The following is a 20,695-nucleotide window of genomic DNA, read 5'->3' on the forward strand; positions in this document are numbered from 1 at the left end:
ATTCCTCGTGCAAATCCTTTCTAACAAACCGGTTTCTCTGGATTTGCTTGTACAAACCGATGCAAATGAAATGCAGAACAAACGAGTAAAAGACAACAACTGATGCGCCGTATCCCTTTTGAAGAGATATTATTGTTCCCCACTCTGAGTCTTTTAGGGCGTCTTCCGAACTTGTTTTTTTCCAGCAAGAGCAAGAAGAGAGTCACGCACGACCCACCCACACGAGAGGAGGGCACACAACTCACCAGGGCAGCCACATTAAACCACAGAGCTGCTTTTCTAATCAGATTACAAACCGGCTGGGAACGATCGGACGGATTCACAATTTACACAAAGCAGGTAAATGCAAATCCTTTTCTTCGCTCTTTTGCTCCCCCCAACACGTTACCATAAACGAACATCTGCCCTTTGGCGGTGATGTGTTCGGTTGCGTCATCTTTTAAATAACATTTAAAAAAAAAAAAAAGGGACAAAATGTTATTTATCGGAAAATTGCTCTCTGGATGAGCAGTCGTCTTCCCATTCGATGTTGTAATTACGAACGTATATTTTATCGTTCTTTTAGATTTTTAATTTGATTTAATTCAATCATTGGCTGGTTAGCATGCTAGCTAGCTACATAGCCTCGTGCGATCGTCACTGTCAATTACATCAGACAACAATGAGTCATTGTTGTCCACGGCGAAGCGTTAAAACTGATTTATTATCGCCGATAGAGCCTTAATGTAGTAGCTAGCGTCTTAAAAAAACTCCAATCGCTCGAAAGGTCGTTAAAGTGGGATTTTATTTTTTACGATTAAAACGCCCTATTTGCGCTAAGGGCCATTACATAGGATTTAAAACATTTCGATAACTAGCTAATATTGTAAAGGTAAGGCTAAAATGAAGGGATGGAGCCTTTTCATTTTGCGGTACTTCCCTTTGGAATGACCTTTTATTAAATGTTATGCAAGCCTCCTTTCCATCCACTTTTCAACCTCATTTGAAGACACATTTTTATTCTTTGGCTTTCCACCCAACATGAAGCTGACAATTTCCTGCTGTTTCTGGTGTCTACGGTATATATGTAGGTTTAATTAGTTTAATTTACTGCTTTCACTGTCTTTGACGTTGTATTGTTGCTGTTTTATGTCATACTCTATGTAAAGTGCTTTGCTGCAGCGGTTGCGAAATGTGCTCTAGAAATAAATTTGTGTTGAAGTTGTAGCAAGTTCAATTTGCCCGATTGACCGCGACTCTTCGGTATGCTTTCCCTCAGCACTGTACGATAAAGATGAACTCTGAGGTGGACATGAAGGATGTGGAGCTCAACGAGTTGGACCCGGAGAAGCAGCCCATGACAGGCGACGGGCAAGCGGTCAGCGGTGAGAAAAACGGCAGCGTCAAGGTGAAGGTTCCTGAGGAAGAAGTGGCGTTCACGGGCCTGTCCAAAGAAGAACTCATGAAAGTTGCTGGCACTCCAGGGTAAAAGCTGCTAAACCATTTATAGTGAACCACCAGCAATAGATGAAAATCCGCCAGAGAGAGAAATTGTATAAAATAATCATAATTAAAGTATTATGTCGTGCTCTTGCTTCAAGCTATTTACTTGTAACTCACATTTGAAATTTAATCTGTAACCGACTTGTCAAACGAAAGAAACGACATTGCATATTTAAACGACAGATCCATATCTTTTCGGCTAACGGAAGTGTGCTAAATGCTAACAAATCCAGTTAGCCTTGATAATCATAAACCGTTTACAACTTCTACTTTATTACACACTGTCATGATTATGACATTGCTCACCATGCATACCACCACCCGCCATTGCTTGTGATTTTTATTTTTTTTTTCCCGAGTCACCTCAGTTCACCCTGCATGCTTGGCCTTTTCTTTTTCAGATGGGTGAGGACTCGCTGCGTGCTGCTCATCCTATTCTGGCTGGGCTGGTTGGGCATGCTGGCCGGCGCCATCGCTATCATCGTGCAGGCGCCGCGCTGCAAACCCATCCCGGAAATGAAGTGGTGGAACCACGGACCCCTGTACCAGATCTCCGATGCTGAGGCTTTCTCCGATGGATTGGCAGGTGCTGTATATATTGCTTTGGGACTTTTAACATTAAGAGTGCGAGGCACCACGTTGACCCTTGATAACCGCCTCAAAATAGCTAAAGACTTCACGTGTCCCGAGACCAGGCTCAAGTTGTCCCAAGCTGGCCTCATAGCCAACTGCTGACGCATGCACTGTCTAAAGGTCTATCGTGCTCTAAAATCCCTGAGTCATTTCTTTCGTATCATGTGCTCTGATATCAGCTGAAGGTTAAGCAACTCCGGCGTTTTTATGTTTAGCTTGCAGCTATTCAGTTAGACTTCTGCTATTTTACAACTTTAGCTTGGCTCAGCGCTTTAGTTTCCACACTTGGGTCCACCTTCCGGAGGTGGGGGGGGGCGTTTATTACGCTGCTGGAGGGAGGCTCGGAGTTCCGACAGATCTTTGGCAGGATTCCAAGCACCACCGCGCATGACTTGTTCCCTCATGAAGGATCGTTTTGTACTCACATGGCCGCCAGACGGCGAGGCGGGATTCTTCACATGTTCCTGCCTCGTGCAAACACAAGCGACCTTCTCATGCCGCAAACTTTCCCTCGCATCTCTGCTCGTGCAGGTATTGAGAAAAAGCTGGACAACGTCAACCAGCTGAAGGTGAAAGGTTTGGTTCTGGGCCCGCTTCACACCGTGCAGGCCGACCAGCCGAACACGCTCAACTTGAAGGAGATCGACCCGACTCAGGGGACTGAGGAAGACCTGATCGCCGTGCTGGAAAAGGCCCATAAGAAGGGTGGGTGCTCATCCACGTTTCACTCGCCGAATAACAGTACACTAAACCGCCACCGCTCTTCTAACGTAGTTGAAAAGGTGATTATCATCGCAAACCACTTGAAAATGATTTCAAACTAATCGTACAACATTCCTACTTTAATAAAAATAAAATGGCTTCACGTCAACCTTCTCCCGTTACACAAATTGCCCATTTCCGATTTGGCCGGGACTTTAGCGCCGTTTCGCTTTTTGAAAAAGCCCCAAAATATGTGGCTTCTATTTTAATTAAATATTGTTGAAAACTTTTTGGACCACTGAATATAATTTACTCAATTATAACACTTGTTGTACACAGAAAATAAACCGACTCCATTTACTGAGGGGGCGCATGTGTTGGTTCTGTTGTGCACAGTCGTGTAGCATATGACAGGGTGGTAAAGTGGTATCGGCTGTCATAGTATCGGAGCTGGAACAGATTTTATAATATCCATTTTCCCATCCGCTTCTAGCTCAAAATGTTTCATGATAGATTATATTTTGTTTTGACTTTTTTTTTTTTTGGTATCATTAATTTCTAGAGCAGGTTTGTATATTTCAATTCGTTTTTTTGCTTGATTTTAATTGAGTTTTTATTAGTTTTAGTATTAGTTTGAGTTGCGTCGATTGAAAGATAAAAATGGTCATTTATGATATTGACGAAGATTTTTCGCTTGTCACTCTGATTATAAATTGTTATTTTTATGGACGTGAGAGTAGTTTTAGTGGTTTAGTTTTTTCAAAATGTAATTTTTGAAATGACGTCAGTTTTTCTTCACCATAACGACCTCGATCGGCACCGCTATAACAGCGCGTGAATTTGAGAACATTCCTTCTGTTCTTAGGCATTTCTGTGGTGCTTGACTTGACTCCAAACTACCGGGGAGCTTCCCCGTGGTTCAGCAGCAACGACGTCAAAGACGTGATGGACAGCGTCCAGGTCGCACGGACTCACGGAAATACAACCGATACAGCTGGAGCGCTTCTTGCTGTTTGACGCCAGCTAAACATCTCTTGCGTCTTTCCCGCAGGCGGCGGCGCAGCACTGGCTCAATCTGGGCGTCGACGGCATCAAGATCTCGGACCTCGCCACGGCCTCCAACACCGCCGACTTGTCACGATTGCTGACCGTGATTAAGGGGAACGACACCGAGGAGGACACCGCCAACAAAAAGTAAGAGCACTCTGCCGCTAAGGAAATTGTTTGAATTTTGCAACTTGAGGTGCTTTGTGGGAATGTTTACGTTTGGTATTTAGACGCTTGTCGCGCAGCGTGGAATGAAAAACATTCCAGCGCTGCAGGGGAGGGTTAGCGAGAGACAGACTGGATTCTGCGAGCGGCTTCAAAGTGATACCTTGTGGAATTGATTTTTTTTTTACAGTTGACTAAAACGTTTGCTCCTTTAAAAGAACCCGAATTGAAGTACCGGTGGATAAATTCTTTCATATTCAATCATGGTTTATTGGCTTTCATTTTCTAGTGTAAGACTAACTGATAATTTATTTCTTGTTTGTTTAAAAAAAAAATGCGTAGGAAGAGGAACTTAAAAAAATAATTGCATTTTAAATCGTATATTGATTTAAAAAAAATACATATATACAGCTGGATTATTTGAACTAAATTGTTCAGCCCGAGCAGGATAACCGATTCATACTTTGCGATCAATCAGCATTGCGAAATGCCAAACTTGTTACAGTCTAACTTTGTTGTATTGACTCAAATCCGTCTTGTCATGACTGAACCGGCACTCGCTTCTCCAGGATGCTGATGGGCGTGGCTGAAGGCGTTTCGGCCGTCGAGCTCTCCCAGCTGCTCAACACCTCCGGCGCTGATCTGGTGCTGTCGGACCTCCTCGGCGCCAAAGCTCAAGGTAGGCAACGGCCCGCTCGCACGCCGCTCCTTCCATGCAGTCCTCGCAACTGACGGCCAATTGATCCCCAAAAGGTGCGGAGCGCATCAACGCTTTGAACGTCCTGCATTCCCAGCAGAGAAGTCTGGGCTGGGGTCTCGGTTCTGCTCAGGGGGATCAGTTGTCCAAACGGGCTGCGTCTCGGGCGCTGATCCGTCTCTACCAGCTTCTTCTTTTCACCATGCCCGGAACGCCGGTCTTTACTTACGGTGACGAGATTGGGCTTCAGATGCAGGTAAGGGCATTTGAAGATTTGCTTTTTGATAGTTTTCATTTCTTTTTTCTTTTGCTCCCAACTTACCCAGAGTGAGTAACTATCCATGCTATAGAGAAGTGTTTGTTTGTCACATATTTTGCATGAGGAAAACAAAGAAACAGCAGCCCAACAAACAAAAAATGTCTCCAAAACTAAATTAGTCATGATCTCAAATTTTGTTTTGAATTTCATCTTTTATGTGAACAGAATCTGCCATCTAGTAATTCATTGTTCTGCCTTCTGGAATAAATCAAAAGATTTTTAATCAATTAAATGCTGTTTACCCCTGACTGTACTCTGCTTGGCAATCACTGCAAGAGAGAGACCATTTAATTTTTGTATAGAAATATTTTTACCCCTGCCACACATTTTGACTTCTTAAAACACAGTTTTTAAAATAGTTCTCGGCTGTTTGTCACACCCAATCATGAGATGAAATAAAATGATTCATTATGTTAAAACTGAACTAAAATGTTGAACGAAACCATCTCGTTTCGTCTCACGGCACTGTTAGCTTAAAGCTAACATATCATGGGAAACACCATAGAAAGGCTAATGGAAATTAGCATTGATTTTTATGGTCGTATAATCCTTGGTGCACGATTCTCAATTCCGACTTGTGGAAGTACAAAAATAGAGTGAAATATGCATAAGGTGGATGTTCACAAGTAGTATTAAAAATCTAAAGTAGCAGCAGATGATGGATTACCCGCAACATATTGGGGAACACTCCAAGTCTAACTGTGTATTTGTGTCCTTCGCAGGGTGGAAATTATCCTAAAATGGTTTGGGAGCTTGAGAAGGACGTCACTGCTGAAGGTGCCACCGTCAATGACACCACAGAGGTCAGCGCTTGAAGAAGCTGAGTGTTTGAAAATGAGGCCGTTTGGTTTTTCACATTGCTCCATTTTTGCCCCCGAGCAGGCCGAGCGTGAGGAATACGTCGCCGTGCGGAAGTGGTTCAAATCTCTCAGTGACCTGCGAGGCAAAGAGCGCTCCCTCCTCCACGGCGACTACTATTCTCTCCAGTCCTCCGCGTCCTCGCTCGCTTTCCTGCGCCTGTGGGACCAAAGCGAAAGATTTGTCACGGCGGTCAACTGGGGCGAAGCGCCGGAGACACTCCAGCTTACGCTTGCGCCGGCAGGCAAGTCCCGCCGCGCTTGTCAAGTCAAATTTATTTGTTTCCACTTTACGTTTTTGACGTGAGCACACTCAGGGCCAATAACGGGTCGCTCTGCTGCTTAGGAGCCACAGTTTAGCCACAGCCAAAAATCAGCAAGATTTAACGCCACAATCCAGTTCTACCGAAATTCATATCATCCCTGGATTTTCTGGTATCCTTTGTATTATCGGAGTGAATAGTAAGAATGAATACAGATTCAGAAGACGCCAGTGAAGTGTAAATGTTTTCAAATTTAGCTTAAAAACTTTGCTTTTGCCACTTTTCCCATCCCAACAATTAACGTTGTTGAAAGCATTTTTAAAATCACGTTTTCAAACATCTTCTTGTACTGTGCGCTCTTTTATTAATTTTACAAAGCTACTTTTTATTTCTTTACATTCCTTTTCAATGTCGTTAACTCTTTTTTTTGTGACTGCTTTTATATGTTATACTTCTAATTATGTGAAGCTTTACCTTGGTTTGCATTATTTTGTGTAAGTGGATAGTATATTGCTGCCCCAAAAATCACGATAATGACACCATCTAGTGGCCGGAAAAAAAACAACACTCAGAAACCTACGTAGACATTTGACATACTGTAAATTCCACACCTTCCCACATTGCTTTGCAAGGACAAACTTTAATTAATTAAATTGTTCTAACGTTAGCTTATTCTACAATATCCAAATGAATATCAACACGTCCTCGTTCGCATAAAAAGTGCCACGAACGGCTCTTGCCAATGCTAGCAGGCTAATGTGGCTAACTATTCCACCACCACATCACCACATCGACTTTTATAACTGTTGGATACCAGCTCAGATCACGTACGTATTCCCTTTTCGACATTAACTCAGTTCTGAGAAGAACATAAATGAGTTGAGTTAAATGGCAACTCGGCTCTTTGTTAGCGGTCTGCTGCAATGGAAACCGAAAACAAGCTCACACGAGACAACTTATTTTATAATATAAATTTTGTATTATATAAATATGTAACGTTTAGACATTGAGTCGCATTTTGAATTGCTGTTTTTCCCCCTTTTTATATATATATATATTTTTCATTATTATTCATGCGAAATTACAAATCTCTGAATTCACTTTACAGGGTCTTTAACATGTTTTGTTTTGTTTTTTTCCTGCAGAAGGAGTCGAGTTACCAAAAACTGCTACGGTCAAGTTGTCCACGGATCCAGAAATGGAGGAAAACTCCTCAGCCGACCTGGACAAAATCACCTTGAAACCCGGACAAGGCATCCTCTTGCATTTCCCCTACAAAGGCTGAGGATGGCGCCAAGTCGCAAGAAAGTCACCAATAGATTGACCTCAATCAAAAAATTAACAAAATAAGGTGGCTTGTTCAAAAGATTTACCGCATTCGTCTTGACATGTTTTACAGAACTAAATTTGGTGAATGAAACATTTTACGGCTCATTGGCCAGTCCACTTGCGAATCTTAGATTGTTTTTTTTTTTTAAAGCTGGCTGCGTTTCAGACATGCACTCCATGAATATGTAGATTGTTTACAAAAAGTTTGACATTCCGCTATTGTTGTTTGGCTATTTCTCTGTGAGCTGTTTGGATGTTTTGTTTTTTTAAAGTGGTAGCTTTTATAGTTGTTTGGATGTCAAATTGAAAGTTCACGCCGAAGAGGCGTCTGTGTTGTTCTCACACTAAACAGTTCTTGAAGAAATGTCTGTTACCGGAAATGAATAAACAGAAAGTTCTGTACCAACTTGCGTCTCCTTGTCCTTGTCGTGTGTGACAAATGGTCAACGAACCTTTTTTATTTTGGGGTATTTATGCATTGGGTCTTCCCTTAACTTTGTGGCAGAACACTTTTTGAAAAGTACCAGAATTTGTGAAAGAGTCCCATCGTATGTTTCTGTTCAACTTCACAGCATCTTCTCAAATGTCAGAGCGTGTAGCGGAAACTGTTAATTCAGGGCCGCTGTGGTGTTGATAGGGGAACTTTGAAGATGACTATACTGGGAATCAAACCCGACTTGTCGCCTTGGCCGCCTCCGTGCTCACCCAAGGCCGACTCTCAGTCTGACTCGCTCCTTAATCTGACGATTTGAATCAAATGATTTTTTTTTTCAATCACACGAAGCGGATGCATTATCACCTAGTTCTTTTTGTGGCTTCAGCCTCATACTCGTAAGTAACATACGTGTGACTTTTCTTGCAAAGGAATTTGCTGCGTTTTATTTACATCACATACTTCCACATCTACAGGAACCAAACAAGCAACTTTTTTTTACCCATGCAACCTTAATGCTAGCACAAACATGCTAGATATTCTTTAGTCTGTGCTAAAAACGGCAAGCATTGCAATGTGAGGATAAGTGATTCAGAAACTTGATGGATGAATTATCGCAGGTAAAAGAAAGTAGTTGTGATAACGCCTATCCTGGTGACGACATTATAAGGAGCAGCACAATGAATCAATTGAGGTATTAAATCTTGATGCAGACATGGTTTAAATCTTTAAATTCTACTTAATGATGTTGTTACTCTGATTTTATGAATTACAATATTTTAGAGTGCTATATCAGTGCAAAAATCTTTATCGGAAACAATAAAACTAAGGTGAACTTGGTACCTGGGCTGGATTAGATTCAGATTCAAATGGGGGAGAATTACTTTCTCAGACTTGCCTTTACTTGTATACAATTCAGTCGATATGGAAAAAAAAGATAACATACCATTATTACTGCCTCTACAACAGCGTGTCGAACAGGTACGTCAGCTAACGGATTTTCGTAATTCACGGTTTACCGGTAGCCTTGTCCTCTATGTAGATTTTTTTGTTTCTGTAAAACCTTGAGTATATAAAGGCAGTGTTAATAAATGGATACAACAGTAATGTTTGATGGAAATTAACAATTCGTTTTTGCGACATGCGCCTGCTAGCCCATTAGCATTAGCTTGTCGTGTTCTCCTAGTGACCGTCCGTGTTTCAGCCACATACTTATTTGTGACCAAATTACTGTGCATTTAGAAACTAAGGTGAAAAGAAGGAAGAAGATCCATGTCTTTATTCGTCGTTTATTTCTATTTATTCATCGTTTATTTATTTTTCAGTCGTTTCTCGGCATATACATTTGTCCACCAGAGGGTGCTGTTTCACCTGTTGAATTTTCATTCAAACTGGTTACTCGCCTTCCAATACGGACATTATTCGTTCTTTCCATATTCAAATTGCATTTGAAAATCCATCCATCTTTTATATCGCTTATACACCACACGGCCATCGAATATTGAAAAAAATGGAAATGTCATATTTCAAAAATATGCTTGTTAAATTATCCGGAGGTCAGAATCCCTGCAACCACAAAGTGGGTAGCAACCATCACTCAATCACTTAATGAGGTCGTGAAAAGAGTTAAGCAAAGGAACCAAAGTTGGTGCGAAAAAGTGATAAAACAAGACAGTGAGATGGAAAGAATGGGGGGGGGCATGTAGAGTTAAACATAGTCGAGAGGAGGGAGATCCGTCACTGTTTGTTTCCTCAGGATGTGGTTACCACGACGACGAAAAGGCAAAGCGGCAACATCACGACACCACGGGTCTCTTCTGACACCTGTCTTAAAGTGTTAAATGTGTGTGCGTGCGGTTTACCGTGTACACGGCAGCTGCGCCTGCGTGCACTCTTTGTCTTAGATCTGCGTGACATTGTGTTTGTACTCATCTTTGTGGACGTGCGCAAACTTTCAGGTGACGCACAAAAAAGCGGACGGCTGCACAGTTGAACATGATGTGAGAGAGGGCCGTCAAAGACAACACAGCAGAGAATGAGGATAAGCAGCGCACCACGAAAACTGGTAAAAACTAACACAACCAGAAAATGGCTACCTGAATTGAATGCAATTTGTTTTTTTTCCACTCTTCACCATTTTCTCTCCTCTCCTGGTGCACATGTGATGTCAATGCCTGTGCTTAAAACAAGCTGATTTCACTCTTAAAAGCTACTAAATAAGTATCTATGTTTATTGTTCTTGTTATCTTCAACTTAAATGAGATATTTGCAATCGGTTCTGTTGAATGCTGTATAAAATGTATGATTCAATCGAGTAAACGACAAGGAATGTAAAAAAAAAAAAAGGGTTTAAATCTGTCACACTCGAGGCATAATGTTGATTTCAACACAACAGTATTTTATTAAAATTCAAATTTTGATTCATGCATGATTGCAGCTGAAATGCTTTTTATAAAAAGCATAATTGTGCATTTCTCTGCATCTTTCCTAGTTCCACGATGGATGACTTTTGGTGCACTCAGCAATTTTCCCATCATCCCCAAAGACCCTCCTTCCACCTGATCCCTGCGGTGGGCTCCCCACAAGACTCCCCCGAGCAGTTTGGAAATCAAGAGAAAAACCAAGCCACGTCCTTTTTGTCTGCAGGACGCAGCGGGAACGCCTTGGATTGGTTGGCGAGCGGCGAACAAGAGAGAAGATGCGACGACGCGGAGGCTGCGTTTTACAGCAATGGCAACTGGGGTCCGAATTTTAACGCAGCTGTGAGGAAATACAGCCAGAGCATCGGAGAGCTCCAAAATTGGGATTTTGGATCTAGCTGCGAGACCCCCAGCCCGTTGTCGGAGGCGCCCTGGTTCCAGCCGACTCCACTGAACCAAATGGGGGCCCCTCAAAATCCTCCGCAGATGTCAACCATCCACAATCCAGACCCCTTTCTTGAAAGTTCACTCCTGCAACCGAAGAAAAGCATGCCGGAGTCTCACTGGCCCGTTTGGGGATCGGGCATGGTCAAAGGAGAGCATTTTGGATCAGAGAGATTTTTCCCTCCCAACTCATCCTTCCCGTTCTATCACCTGGAATCCTCAGTGCTGAGTCCTCCTCTCACGCCTTTACCGCCTCCGTCCCACTCGCCAGCCATGACATGCAGCCAGTCCAACTCGCAAGGAGGGGACGACAACGGGGCGCTCCAATTTTTTGATTCCAACCCGCTGCCGTCGCTCAATTCCTCTGGCGTGATGTGGACGTTTCCTGCCGGGTCGGACGGGACCACGCAGGGCAACCCGAGGGTTTCGCACAAAACCAACGGTAAAATCAGTTGAAAACGTCAAATTTAAAGATCCTGTCAAGTGAATTCACAGTTTTGTTCCGACTGGACGGAGAACTACGCAGGAATGAATTGTGCATAAACTGTTTTTCCAGTAAATCGCACTTTGCTAGCAAGAAAGGCTGGACGGTTTATTGAAATTTAATCGTGATTAAATATGTCGATATAGAGATTAATCTTCGTAATCATAGCATGACAATTTATTCATCGTGATATACGTAGCAAGCAAACTGATTGCGATCATAACGAGTCTTCCATCTGCTTACAGAACAGCAGCCCGCACCTGGAAAGTCATCTCTGAAATCACGTAGACACCCGCATCACGCACCTCCGCATCAGACTTCAGGAAGTGCCGCTCACTATTGGGTAACCAAGTCGCAACCCAATTGGGTTCCAATTTCACCTTTTCTTTTCCCCAGCAACACATGAACACACTGCGTCTTCTCATAGAAAACCCAAACCTACACCGGGACGCCGTTTCCCAGTCTCCTTCACTCCAAACAGGAAAAGCGAGCTCACTACACACCTCGACCTCTCCTCAACCCGGCTCGCCAAGGGACAGGCCTTTTCTCCTCTTTCACGTCCATCCAGCCGAGAGAGAAGGATCAGCTTGCTGTGGAAGCGTAAGTGTAGGACTAGACAAAGACGGGCAAAATAAAAAAAAGTCATCACAATGGATTTAAAAAACAAAACAGATCACAGCTCATTTGACGTTTGCAAGCTGAGCCGTGATTGGTCGTTACTTGGCCCGTGTCTCCCAATGATGTCATTTTCAGTCAACAGTAAGTCGGGAAATGCGAGACAAAATAACTTTTTACTGCTGAAAATGACATTTGTGAAGTATCCCTTTAATCAACAACTAATCAAATAATAAGACCTAAAACTTGTCCAAATCTTCGGAATGTCAGCGTCCCGACAGTAAAAATTCTCGGATTCCTTTTGTCCTCTAGGAAAGCAGACTGATTCTTATTGGGTTATACTAAAGAAAGACATTTAGAAACGTCGGCTTTCACTTTGAAAAATAATGATCAACATTGTAAATGAATCATTCCAAAAAATCTGAATAAAGGGATGGAAATTAAAAAAAAAATTAGCATCTATGTGCGAGATTTGATTTGTTTGCGTTTAAACAGTGGAAATGTGATGACTCACACGCATATATTCTTTATCCACCGCAAAGAACGACAGTAATATATATTGCTGCCTGTCTGTCTTATACTGCCCCCAGGTGGCCACCAGAGTGAGCAGCACAATCTTAAATTCAACTCAACTGTATTTATAGAGCATTTTAAGACAAAGAGTGCTATACATGGAGACAAAATAAACCTGAAAACAAATTATTGATGAAGGCAGTAAAAAGCACAAAAAAAGTAAAAAAAAACAAAAAAAAAACAAGTCTCGTAATGACTCAAAATCCAAAGAAGTTTTAAAGATGGTGAGCGAGGTGGCTTGCTTGACGTTTAGTGTGAAGTCAAGCAACGGAAAAGGCTCGATCGCCTCAGAGCTTTTTTAGTCCTCGATACGCGTAAATGCGTCTCGTCCGCATTTGGACTTTTTTCATTCTTCCGACTCATGTTTTTGTCATTGCTTTCATTTTGACGTGAACTTTTCATCCTGGAGAGCGTCAATGCTTCTTCCTCCTCAGAAGGATCAACATCGGCAGCGAATTCCAGGCGGAGGTCCCCCCGATGCGCTTGGGTGACGCCGGGGACAAATTGACCCGGGAACAGTCTCTGTGGAAGTCCTGGGAGGACGTCATAGACCGTCGCAAGACGCACGAGCAAGGTGAACACAAGCCCCAGTGGAATGTTCGCCAATATTCGCCCGACTTGATGACACAAAGCATCTTTTTGGGGTGCGCTCAGTGGCAAAGCTGCTGTTGCTGAGCCGTTCCAGTTGCCTACCAGGAGGGGGCAGCAACATCGAGCTGGCGCTGCACTCGCTGCACGCCTGCCAGGCGGACATCATGGTAGGCGTCATCCGTGTCTTTCCCGTGTCACTCGTTGCATGTCTCACATGCACATACATGTCCCGTGCAGGCCACGCTGGAGATGCTCCTGCTAACCAGGAAGTTACCGACACATGACTACCACTATGCCGGTAAACTTTCACTTCTCACCCGCGCAGTCGTCCGTCCTCACAACAAGTGAACAGCGGGCTTTAAAACAAGTCATTTCTCAGCAAAGGAGAGCCCGTTTCCCACTTTGCATACAAAGGCGGCCTTTGTGCACCACCCCCACCCCCAAACCCCTGCCCCGCCCCCCTCCCCCCTTGTTGTGCTTCACGTTTACAATTGCGCATTTGTCATCTCCTTGTGCAGGTAGCGACGTTTGGAGCCAGAGTGAAAAGAACTCCTTCAACGAGGCGCTGAACGTGCATGGAAAAAACTTCTCGCTCATACACAGAATGGTATCATCATGTACAGTAAATGTAGTCATCGCCCCCACCCTCGCTTAGTCGTGCTTTACGATTCAGTCATGCTCGTAATCGGTATCAAGGAAGTATGTGTAAGAATGGAAGTTTTCTTGCACTTTGCGCACTCGGACGGCTTTGTGTGTTGCAGGTGAAGACTAAAAAGGTGACGCAATGTGTGGAGTTTTATTACCTGATCAATAAAAGCCAAACGAAGCAGCACAAGTTTGCAAAGATGATGAATCGAGATGAGAAGGGAGGCGAGTCGGAGCCACGCGAAATTGTGAGTGTTTTCGTGTCGGGATTCGGGCAGCGGTGCCTTGAATTTGATGCTGTGTTCCGACGAGGGCTTGACCGAGATGGATTTTGAAAGGCTGATGCCGATTTCAATATTTGGGAGAGTAAAATTACGATAACCGATTAATTCAAAACGATATATAAGGAGTAAGCTAACTTTTTTTTTTTTTTTTTGTCTTTTACATTTGAGGACATTTACAATACTTCCTCTTTAGTATTTGTCTAACTAAAATATGCAAATATTGGACCTTTTTTTAGTTTTTGTCCGTGAGGAATATTTGAATGTCGTTATCTTTTTCTTATGTTGCAATGTGTTAATGTGTAAAAACAAACGATCTTTAGTTAGCTGTTTAATCAGTCGGACAAATGTTGCAATAGATTTTTCCTTTTAAATTCTGTTCATTTTAATGAGTTATTAGAGCAGGTCCCGTCATTTTTATTAGTTTTATTTTTGGCCAAATGCGTTGTTTTAGTTTAGTTGTTTTACTTTATTTTACTTTTTTTTCCTTTTTGATTGCATGGAGTATTTGTGGCACGTGAGATTAAAAAGAGGTCACTAAGTGTTGACCAAGAAAGTAAAATAAACAACAATTCTCGAATGACTATTTTATTATTATTATTAATTATTATTATTATTATTTTTAATTTTTGTTATTTTATTTTGTTGAACAAAAATGCTTTTTTCTATGTACTGTAATAACATTGGTTCTTCTGTAGGAAATGCCCGCCTCTCCACCTGCGGAAAAGCAGTCTGGACCGGAGGAGGCGTGGCCTGCGCCCCCATTGGCAGGCTCCTTTCCTTGCACAAAGTGCGGCAAGTGAGTCGACCTTGTCTCTTTTTTTTTTTTGCTGCCACCTTGGTGTTATCTAGTAATAATTTCTCTGTTTGCTCCAGAATGTTCAACAAGGTCAAATCTCGCAACGCTCACATGAAAATCCATCGTAAGTTTCCAAAGGCCTAGCGCCACAGGCTCCTGTTTCAACATTTGACTCCCGTCATTGACTCCTCAGGCAACAACTTCTTCCATCCAAGCGGTCACAGCGTCATTCCTGCTCATTTTGCCTGCGCCGATGCCAGCTTGCCGGTCGCATCAACGTACACCGGCAGTCCGAACCTTGACGTAAGCGCCTTTGTTGACGCTAACGGCTCAGTACATAGAGACGCCACATATGCGTCGCTTTTTAACCAATCATGGCACTCCTTGGAAGAGTTTGAAATGGAGGCGTACGTACCTTAAATCTGAATTTCCTAACGTTTGAAATTGGGTAATTACCTGCATCACATTTGTTTGTTTGTTTTGTTTTTACAATAATCTGTTCTACATAAAACTGAAATTAGCGTCCAACTGCCACAATTGCGAACATTACATCTCACATGTTTTCTGGGTTAGGTCTTGCGATGTTTGCAATGCGAGCCCGAAGCAAGCTCATTAAAGTTAATGAAAATTGAAAAAGCATTTTTTAAAACTCAAGACAAAATTGATTTAAAAAAAACTAAAACTATCTGAAAATACAGCTTACCAGAGATGAGCATTTGACTCCATTTTGTCGGTCCGGCGTCCTTTTCAAGTACTTCTGCCCATACTCTATTTAAAAAATAAAACTAAAACTCATACTAAATCTAATAAAAAAAACTAAAGTGACACATTTTAGAAAAAAATGAAAACTAACAAACTCGCTCTAAAATGTAATCACAAGTAATTGAATTTAAACAAAGCAAATAAAAATACAAAAAATAATTATCATGAAAAATCCTGATGGCAGTTTCAGTCAAATTGTAACTGGACTTGCAGAGTACTTTGTTTAAAAAGTGTTTTTTTTTTATTTTTTATTATTCTGCGACCACACAAGTCCTGTTTGAATTTATATTGTTGTATTGTTGCCCATTAAACTGCAGGTGTTCCGAAAGTAGCTAGTGTTCAATGTTTATTATGCACGCATAATATCACTTTTATTACGGCTTTACTACCAGTTTACAGCATGCCTGGATTGATTTGATCCCTTCTCTAAATGGCTCCTGATTATTACGTCGGTGCATGTTCAGTATGTCTGATCTGTGTGTGACCTCGTCGTAAAATCAATCCAGACGGCGGCTTTTGCCCCAATTTACACACCACGATTAAAGCCCAACTTTTTTTTCCCCGTCTGCTGCCAGGTTTCTCCCACCTGCTGTGGGCTTCCGAAAATTGTCATTGATGACAAATTCACAATAGCCACAGCGTGCCAGCCATGTGCCAGGGGGTCACGTCAGCAGTCGCGAGGCCACACTGTGCAAAGATAAATGATTTTGTTTTATCAATAGACTTAATCTGCAATCACAATTTCTGTGAGGATTTTTTTTTTTGCAATGTAAATATATCTCAAATCCTCATGTGTGAAAAGGAGTGAAACTAGTGTCAACAACAATGCGATGGGTGTGCCAACTATTACACAACCGCATCCCAACAGAGTGGGGAGGTCGGCTTTAATTACAAGCTTTGAGGCAGCACCAGCACAGAGAGAGAAAAGCAAGCAAAGTTCAGTGCGTGCGCATGCGACGGAAAAGTGGGTCAATGAATGTTAGACGGCATTTGAAGTAATCACGAAGTTTCATTGTTTTGTCACGTGTGCATCGACTCGTTAATCCAGAGCCGGTAAAACAGCAAACACGAGTATGGCAGTCATGAGTTTGTGTTATGTCACAGTCCCTCGCCGTTTTTGCGCTCAAAAACTTTTAGTTTGGAATTTTGTTCACATTTTATGTGGGAATTGTCGCAAAGCGTATGGATGTGAAATATATGTCAAGGTTGGGAAACCGCTGGGCACAAAATTAGGCCCACACCAAGTCAATAATGCTCACTTTTGTTGAATTTAACGGAATGAATAAAATACTGTTTACACATTTTATGTAATGTTCCACTGTGATGAAAAAGATGATTGTCATTAAAAAAAAACTTTGTGGCTTGTAAACTAAACAAATGCATCTCATTTATGTTCAGTGAATGTTGAAACTAACAAATGTTGGTAAATGGAAAGTAGCTATTTTTTCCTGTTGGAATAGATGTGTGACATGCATACTTTGCACGGTGTTTTTTTTTTGTATTTTCAATCCCCCAAAATAAAATGAAAAAAAAAAACCCAAAACAAAACAAAAAATTACATATTTAAAAAAAAATCATAGATAATTTTAAATACATTCAATAATATATTAATTCAATCAATTCCACGATACATATTATAAATGCACCTAAATACCCCAAATACGACATCGATGAGATTCGAAACTTGCGCTGGCTCGTCACGCCACGCCCTCTCCTCTGATTGGCCGAGAGCCGAGAGGGCGTCGCGTGACGGCACCGCCAGAGCGAGAGGGGATCAGAGTTTGTGCGAGAAGGGAAGAGATTTAACCGAGCTGCACCGAGCTGCTAGCACTTCACTTAGCATTAGCCGCTCGTCCACTTCGGCGTGTTTGACAGCTCGCCTCCGTCCGTCCTCAAGTCTTCCCACGGCCACTCCGCCCGCCAGCCAACCCAGCCCAGCCCCGTCCCGTCCCTCCACGCCATTTCCTTGAGTGCGCATATGGAGCCAATTGATCCCAAGTATCAGTAGACCTCCCTTCTCCCTCCCACACGCCCTCTTCTTCCTCCTCCAAGCGTGACCGCGCGTGTGTTGAGCTACGTGGGCAAAACCCAAACAAACAAGCCGACTAGTCGACTGTTTACATTCGGTGTCCTGTTACCTGTCATCGGACGCACTACACGTGAGTACTGATGCACGACAGCGTGCTAGCTTTGCGTGTCTTCACTGTGTGTGTGTGTGTGTGTGCGTGTGTGTGTGTGTGCGCGCGCGATTGGGCTTCCAGGCTGTTGGCTTTGCCATTTGTTTCGCCGTGCACGCGCGCTTGTGGCACGCTGTCACATCTGTTTGAGAGCCCCCCCCCAAAAAAAAAATTAAATAAATAACCGAAAATGGACGCGTGACAGAAGCGAGTTGACTTTAGCTAGCTTCGCAGCAGCTAGTTTTGAAGCTTGCTGGCTTTTAAAAAACGCTGTAGCCTGCGATGTAGTTGCTCAAGTAGTAGGAAGTTTTTTTCAGCAACTTTTGTGACGAGGCGCAGACAATGTTTTCACTGGACAAAGGGTTTTAAAAAAATGCTTGCAAAAAAAAAAAAAAATAGTCGCTTCGAATGAAAGTTGACGAGTAGAGTCAGTGACGGGTGGTGACAATCGAGTTGTTGTTGCCAGGCATGGCTGCTGGTGAACATCCATCCTGCATATCAAGTGATCTGGCAACCTTGTGGCAAAAAACGCCGCATTGAGTTCGCCAAATTTAATTCTTCCACGTCATTATTTTTCATCATAGGTTCAGTATGTTAGAATTACTGATACTGGTGTTGATTATTAGTAGTCAAATATTTCAAGCCGATATTCATTTGTTAAAAAAAAACGGGTAAAATGGTGTCAAAATTTGGAAAACCAGCAACTCCAAAACTTGATTTAGTTTAATTGCACGTTTATTAAAAAAGTTGAGTAATTTATGTTTAAGCTTTTAAAATCCTAGAAAATACACAACTTGGTTTTAAAAGTCTAACAAAAAGTGCACAAAGCTCCCAGGCTCTGCTGCATTCCTTATAGTTCAATGAAAGCAAACAACTCTTTAAAGTTTACGACGGCGAATAGTTTTCTTTTAGTTGTGAGTTTTAGTGCACTGACATTATTAAAATTTCCGCAGAGTCTGTTGCCTGTCGTGCGTGCGACTCGAGGTGAATAGAAAACAGGCAGCTTACTGCTGACAGGCTGCTACCCACTGGACAAGGAACCAATCACAAGATACTGTGGGCGGGCCAATCTGCTTCTGCAGGCAGGGCCACCAGCACAGCAAAGAGATAAAGAGATATCCAGCTCTGGTTATAACGTGGTTTCAGTTTTTGTAACGTGATGGGTTCATTCTCACATTACAACATGATAACGTTGCCATTTTATTTGAACCTGCATTTCACGTTATAACGTGAAACGTTATCACGTTCTACCAGGTTCTATATACCAAACCCGAATGAGCTTAACGGCTTTCGAAAATGTCTGGTTGAATTAAACGTTACCCATCCGTCTTTCACTTGTCCGCTGCCAGAGTCGTTTTGTGTGTTTAGTTGTTTGTTGGCTACGCGTCAGCGTTGTGTAGACGTTGCAAAAGCGAGCCCCGGGGAGCAAAGCGAACCTTGTTTACATGTTAAAACCTGCGCGAGTGCACAGAGTGCTTGTTTGCTTGCCAGCCGGCCACACGTCGCGCACGGCCTCACTCCGGTGTCTCGTTTTAACCTTTGAACCGGCTCGTGCGCATCTGCCGCTTCTTTTGTGTGAACAACCTTTACTCCACTCGCGCGTCATCCCTGAGCTGTGCGACGCTTGCTGTGGTCTTGATTGAGCGACAGGTACAACAATTCATGTGATTTCTTTTCAGGCAGACTGCTTTTTTTTTTTTTTTCTGACGTTGTTCTTGTTTATCGAGGATTCTTTTACAAGTCTTGAGAGGAAGCATATGGAGTTGATTAAGTTTGTTGCTGTGTGTGAGCTGATATTCTCCACACGTTGTCACAGAGCAATTTTGGACGTGAGCCCGTTCAAATAGTCCGACCGACTAATGGGTCAGTGGAGCGTTCTTGAATACAAAGAGAAGGGAGGTGTGTGCACTTATGGCACAGCTCAGGTTTGTTTATTTCAGATATATATTCAGATATTTTTTAACTAATTAATCGCAAAAAAATCCGTAATTAATTGTGATGAATCACGTTTTTTCTACTATTTTTTTGGTGAATTTTTTAACAGGTATTTACTCGAATAAGTAATTAATGCAAAATCCACCACCACCAAATATGAATTATTTTTTAAATCAAAGATTCTTCTGTTTGTTTGTTCTGTTTTCTTTGATCCTTGAATACAAATAAACGGAGTACTCTTTACATTTCTTCGAAACAATTCTCAAAACGTATATGGTATTTAGTTTTAAGCACTACCCTCGAGCAGTGTTGGTTTGCAAGGCCCAGTGGTAACTTGAGCAGGGTGTTTTGTTCTGAGATGATGCGCTAAAGATGCACAGCTAATATGCTACAGAATTTGAATTTGGCTTTGCAAGATATGCAAATTATTTTTTTTCAGTAAATAAACAATCACTGGATGTGGTTAAGGTGCCGCGTTGGGACTTTTTTCTGCCCCCCCCCCTACCTAATTTTATGAAAAGCAGCTGAGTGTCCCGGCTGCCAAAACACCCGATTGTGTGCGTGCGTGCACATTATTTTGTCCCCCCCCTCCCTGCCAAACGCTGGGACAGCGCCGTTGCCTGCTGGGAACTGTAGTGGAAACATGATGCCAGACAGCACTAGTCGAAAATAGAAATCAACATCTTGTGGCACGGGGGGGGGGCCACCCGGTTTGACCTTTTATATTTTTGAAGTCTCCAAAAATGACGCTTGTTGTCGAACACGTCTGACGCAACCCAAATGTACACTCGTGCGTCAAAACGGAACCTTGCTCCCCGAGGGGTTAATATGTCAACCGCAAACGAACTCTGCTCTTGGCAAACGAGACACGCGCGGTGCGAGCCATTCATGAAGTCTCTCTCGTGTTGGGGCGTGCAGGTCAAGGAGGGTCACTTGGCATTTTAAGCTGCATTCCACTTTGACTCGCTTGTTGTAATTTTGATGTCTTGTACAGTTTCTAGAGTTGGCTGCGGAGCAACATTTTTCACATGACTGCTTGGCT

The 20,695-nt window shown here is 42.6% G+C and overlaps 3 protein-coding genes across 6 annotated transcripts in view; all 3 read left to right on the plus strand.

Annotated features, from left to right (window-relative positions):
* Window positions 1-23: 23 nt before the first annotated feature.
* On the plus strand, window positions 24-7,900 carry slc3a2a (solute carrier family 3 member 2a). The gene is made up of 11 exons (XM_088294277.1): window positions 24-339; window positions 1,259-1,464; window positions 1,884-2,068; window positions 2,647-2,820; window positions 3,683-3,777; window positions 3,869-4,011; window positions 4,599-4,708; window positions 4,783-4,982; window positions 5,768-5,848; window positions 5,928-6,147; window positions 7,311-7,900. Exons 1-11 carry the CDS (start codon window positions 103-105, stop codon window positions 7,448-7,450), a joined length of 1,791 nt encoding a protein of 596 aa, XP_088150403.1. The 5' UTR covers window positions 24-102; the 3' UTR covers window positions 7,451-7,900.
* A 284-nt stretch (window positions 7,901-8,184) lies between these two features.
* Window positions 8,185-15,869, plus strand: LOC148339075 (uncharacterized). Of its 4 annotated transcripts, none has more exons than XM_088293984.1 (13): window positions 8,185-8,325; window positions 9,886-9,992; window positions 10,419-11,233; window positions 11,521-11,618; window positions 11,703-11,875; window positions 12,898-13,037; window positions 13,118-13,221; window positions 13,292-13,352; window positions 13,573-13,661; window positions 13,816-13,947; window positions 14,679-14,779; window positions 14,857-14,903; window positions 14,973-15,869. In XM_088293984.1, the coding sequence occupies exons 3-13, from the start codon at window positions 10,426-10,428 to the stop codon at window positions 15,197-15,199; spliced, it is 1,980 nt and encodes a 659-aa protein (XP_088150110.1). In that variant the 5' UTR covers window positions 8,185-8,325; window positions 9,886-9,992; window positions 10,419-10,425; the 3' UTR covers window positions 15,200-15,869. The 4 variants fall into 4 exon arrangements, with proteins under 4 accessions (XP_088150110.1, XP_088150109.1, XP_088150111.1 ...); XM_088293983.1 differs by lacking the exon at window positions 8,185-8,325 and adding an exon at window positions 8,884-8,908; XM_088293985.1 differs by lacking the exon at window positions 8,185-8,325 and adding an exon at window positions 9,655-9,770.
* Window positions 15,870-17,300: 1,431 nt separating this feature from the next.
* The window catches only part of LOC148339076 (pyruvate carboxylase, mitochondrial-like), a 143,834-nt gene continuing 140,439 nt past the window's right edge, over window positions 17,301-20,695 (plus strand). The window contains exon 1 of the mRNA XM_088294800.1: window positions 17,301-17,700. The gene's annotated coding sequence lies outside the window, so the exon portion shown is untranslated. The remainder of the gene's footprint in view (window positions 17,701-20,695) is intronic.

This window comes from Idiotropiscis lumnitzeri, chromosome 4 (genome assembly GCF_059441095.1).
Source record: "Idiotropiscis lumnitzeri isolate Australia: NSW breed Sydney's pygmy pipehorse chromosome 4, RoL_Ilum_1.0, whole genome shotgun sequence".
Lineage (NCBI taxonomy): Eukaryota > Metazoa > Chordata > Actinopteri > Syngnathiformes > Syngnathidae > Idiotropiscis > Idiotropiscis lumnitzeri.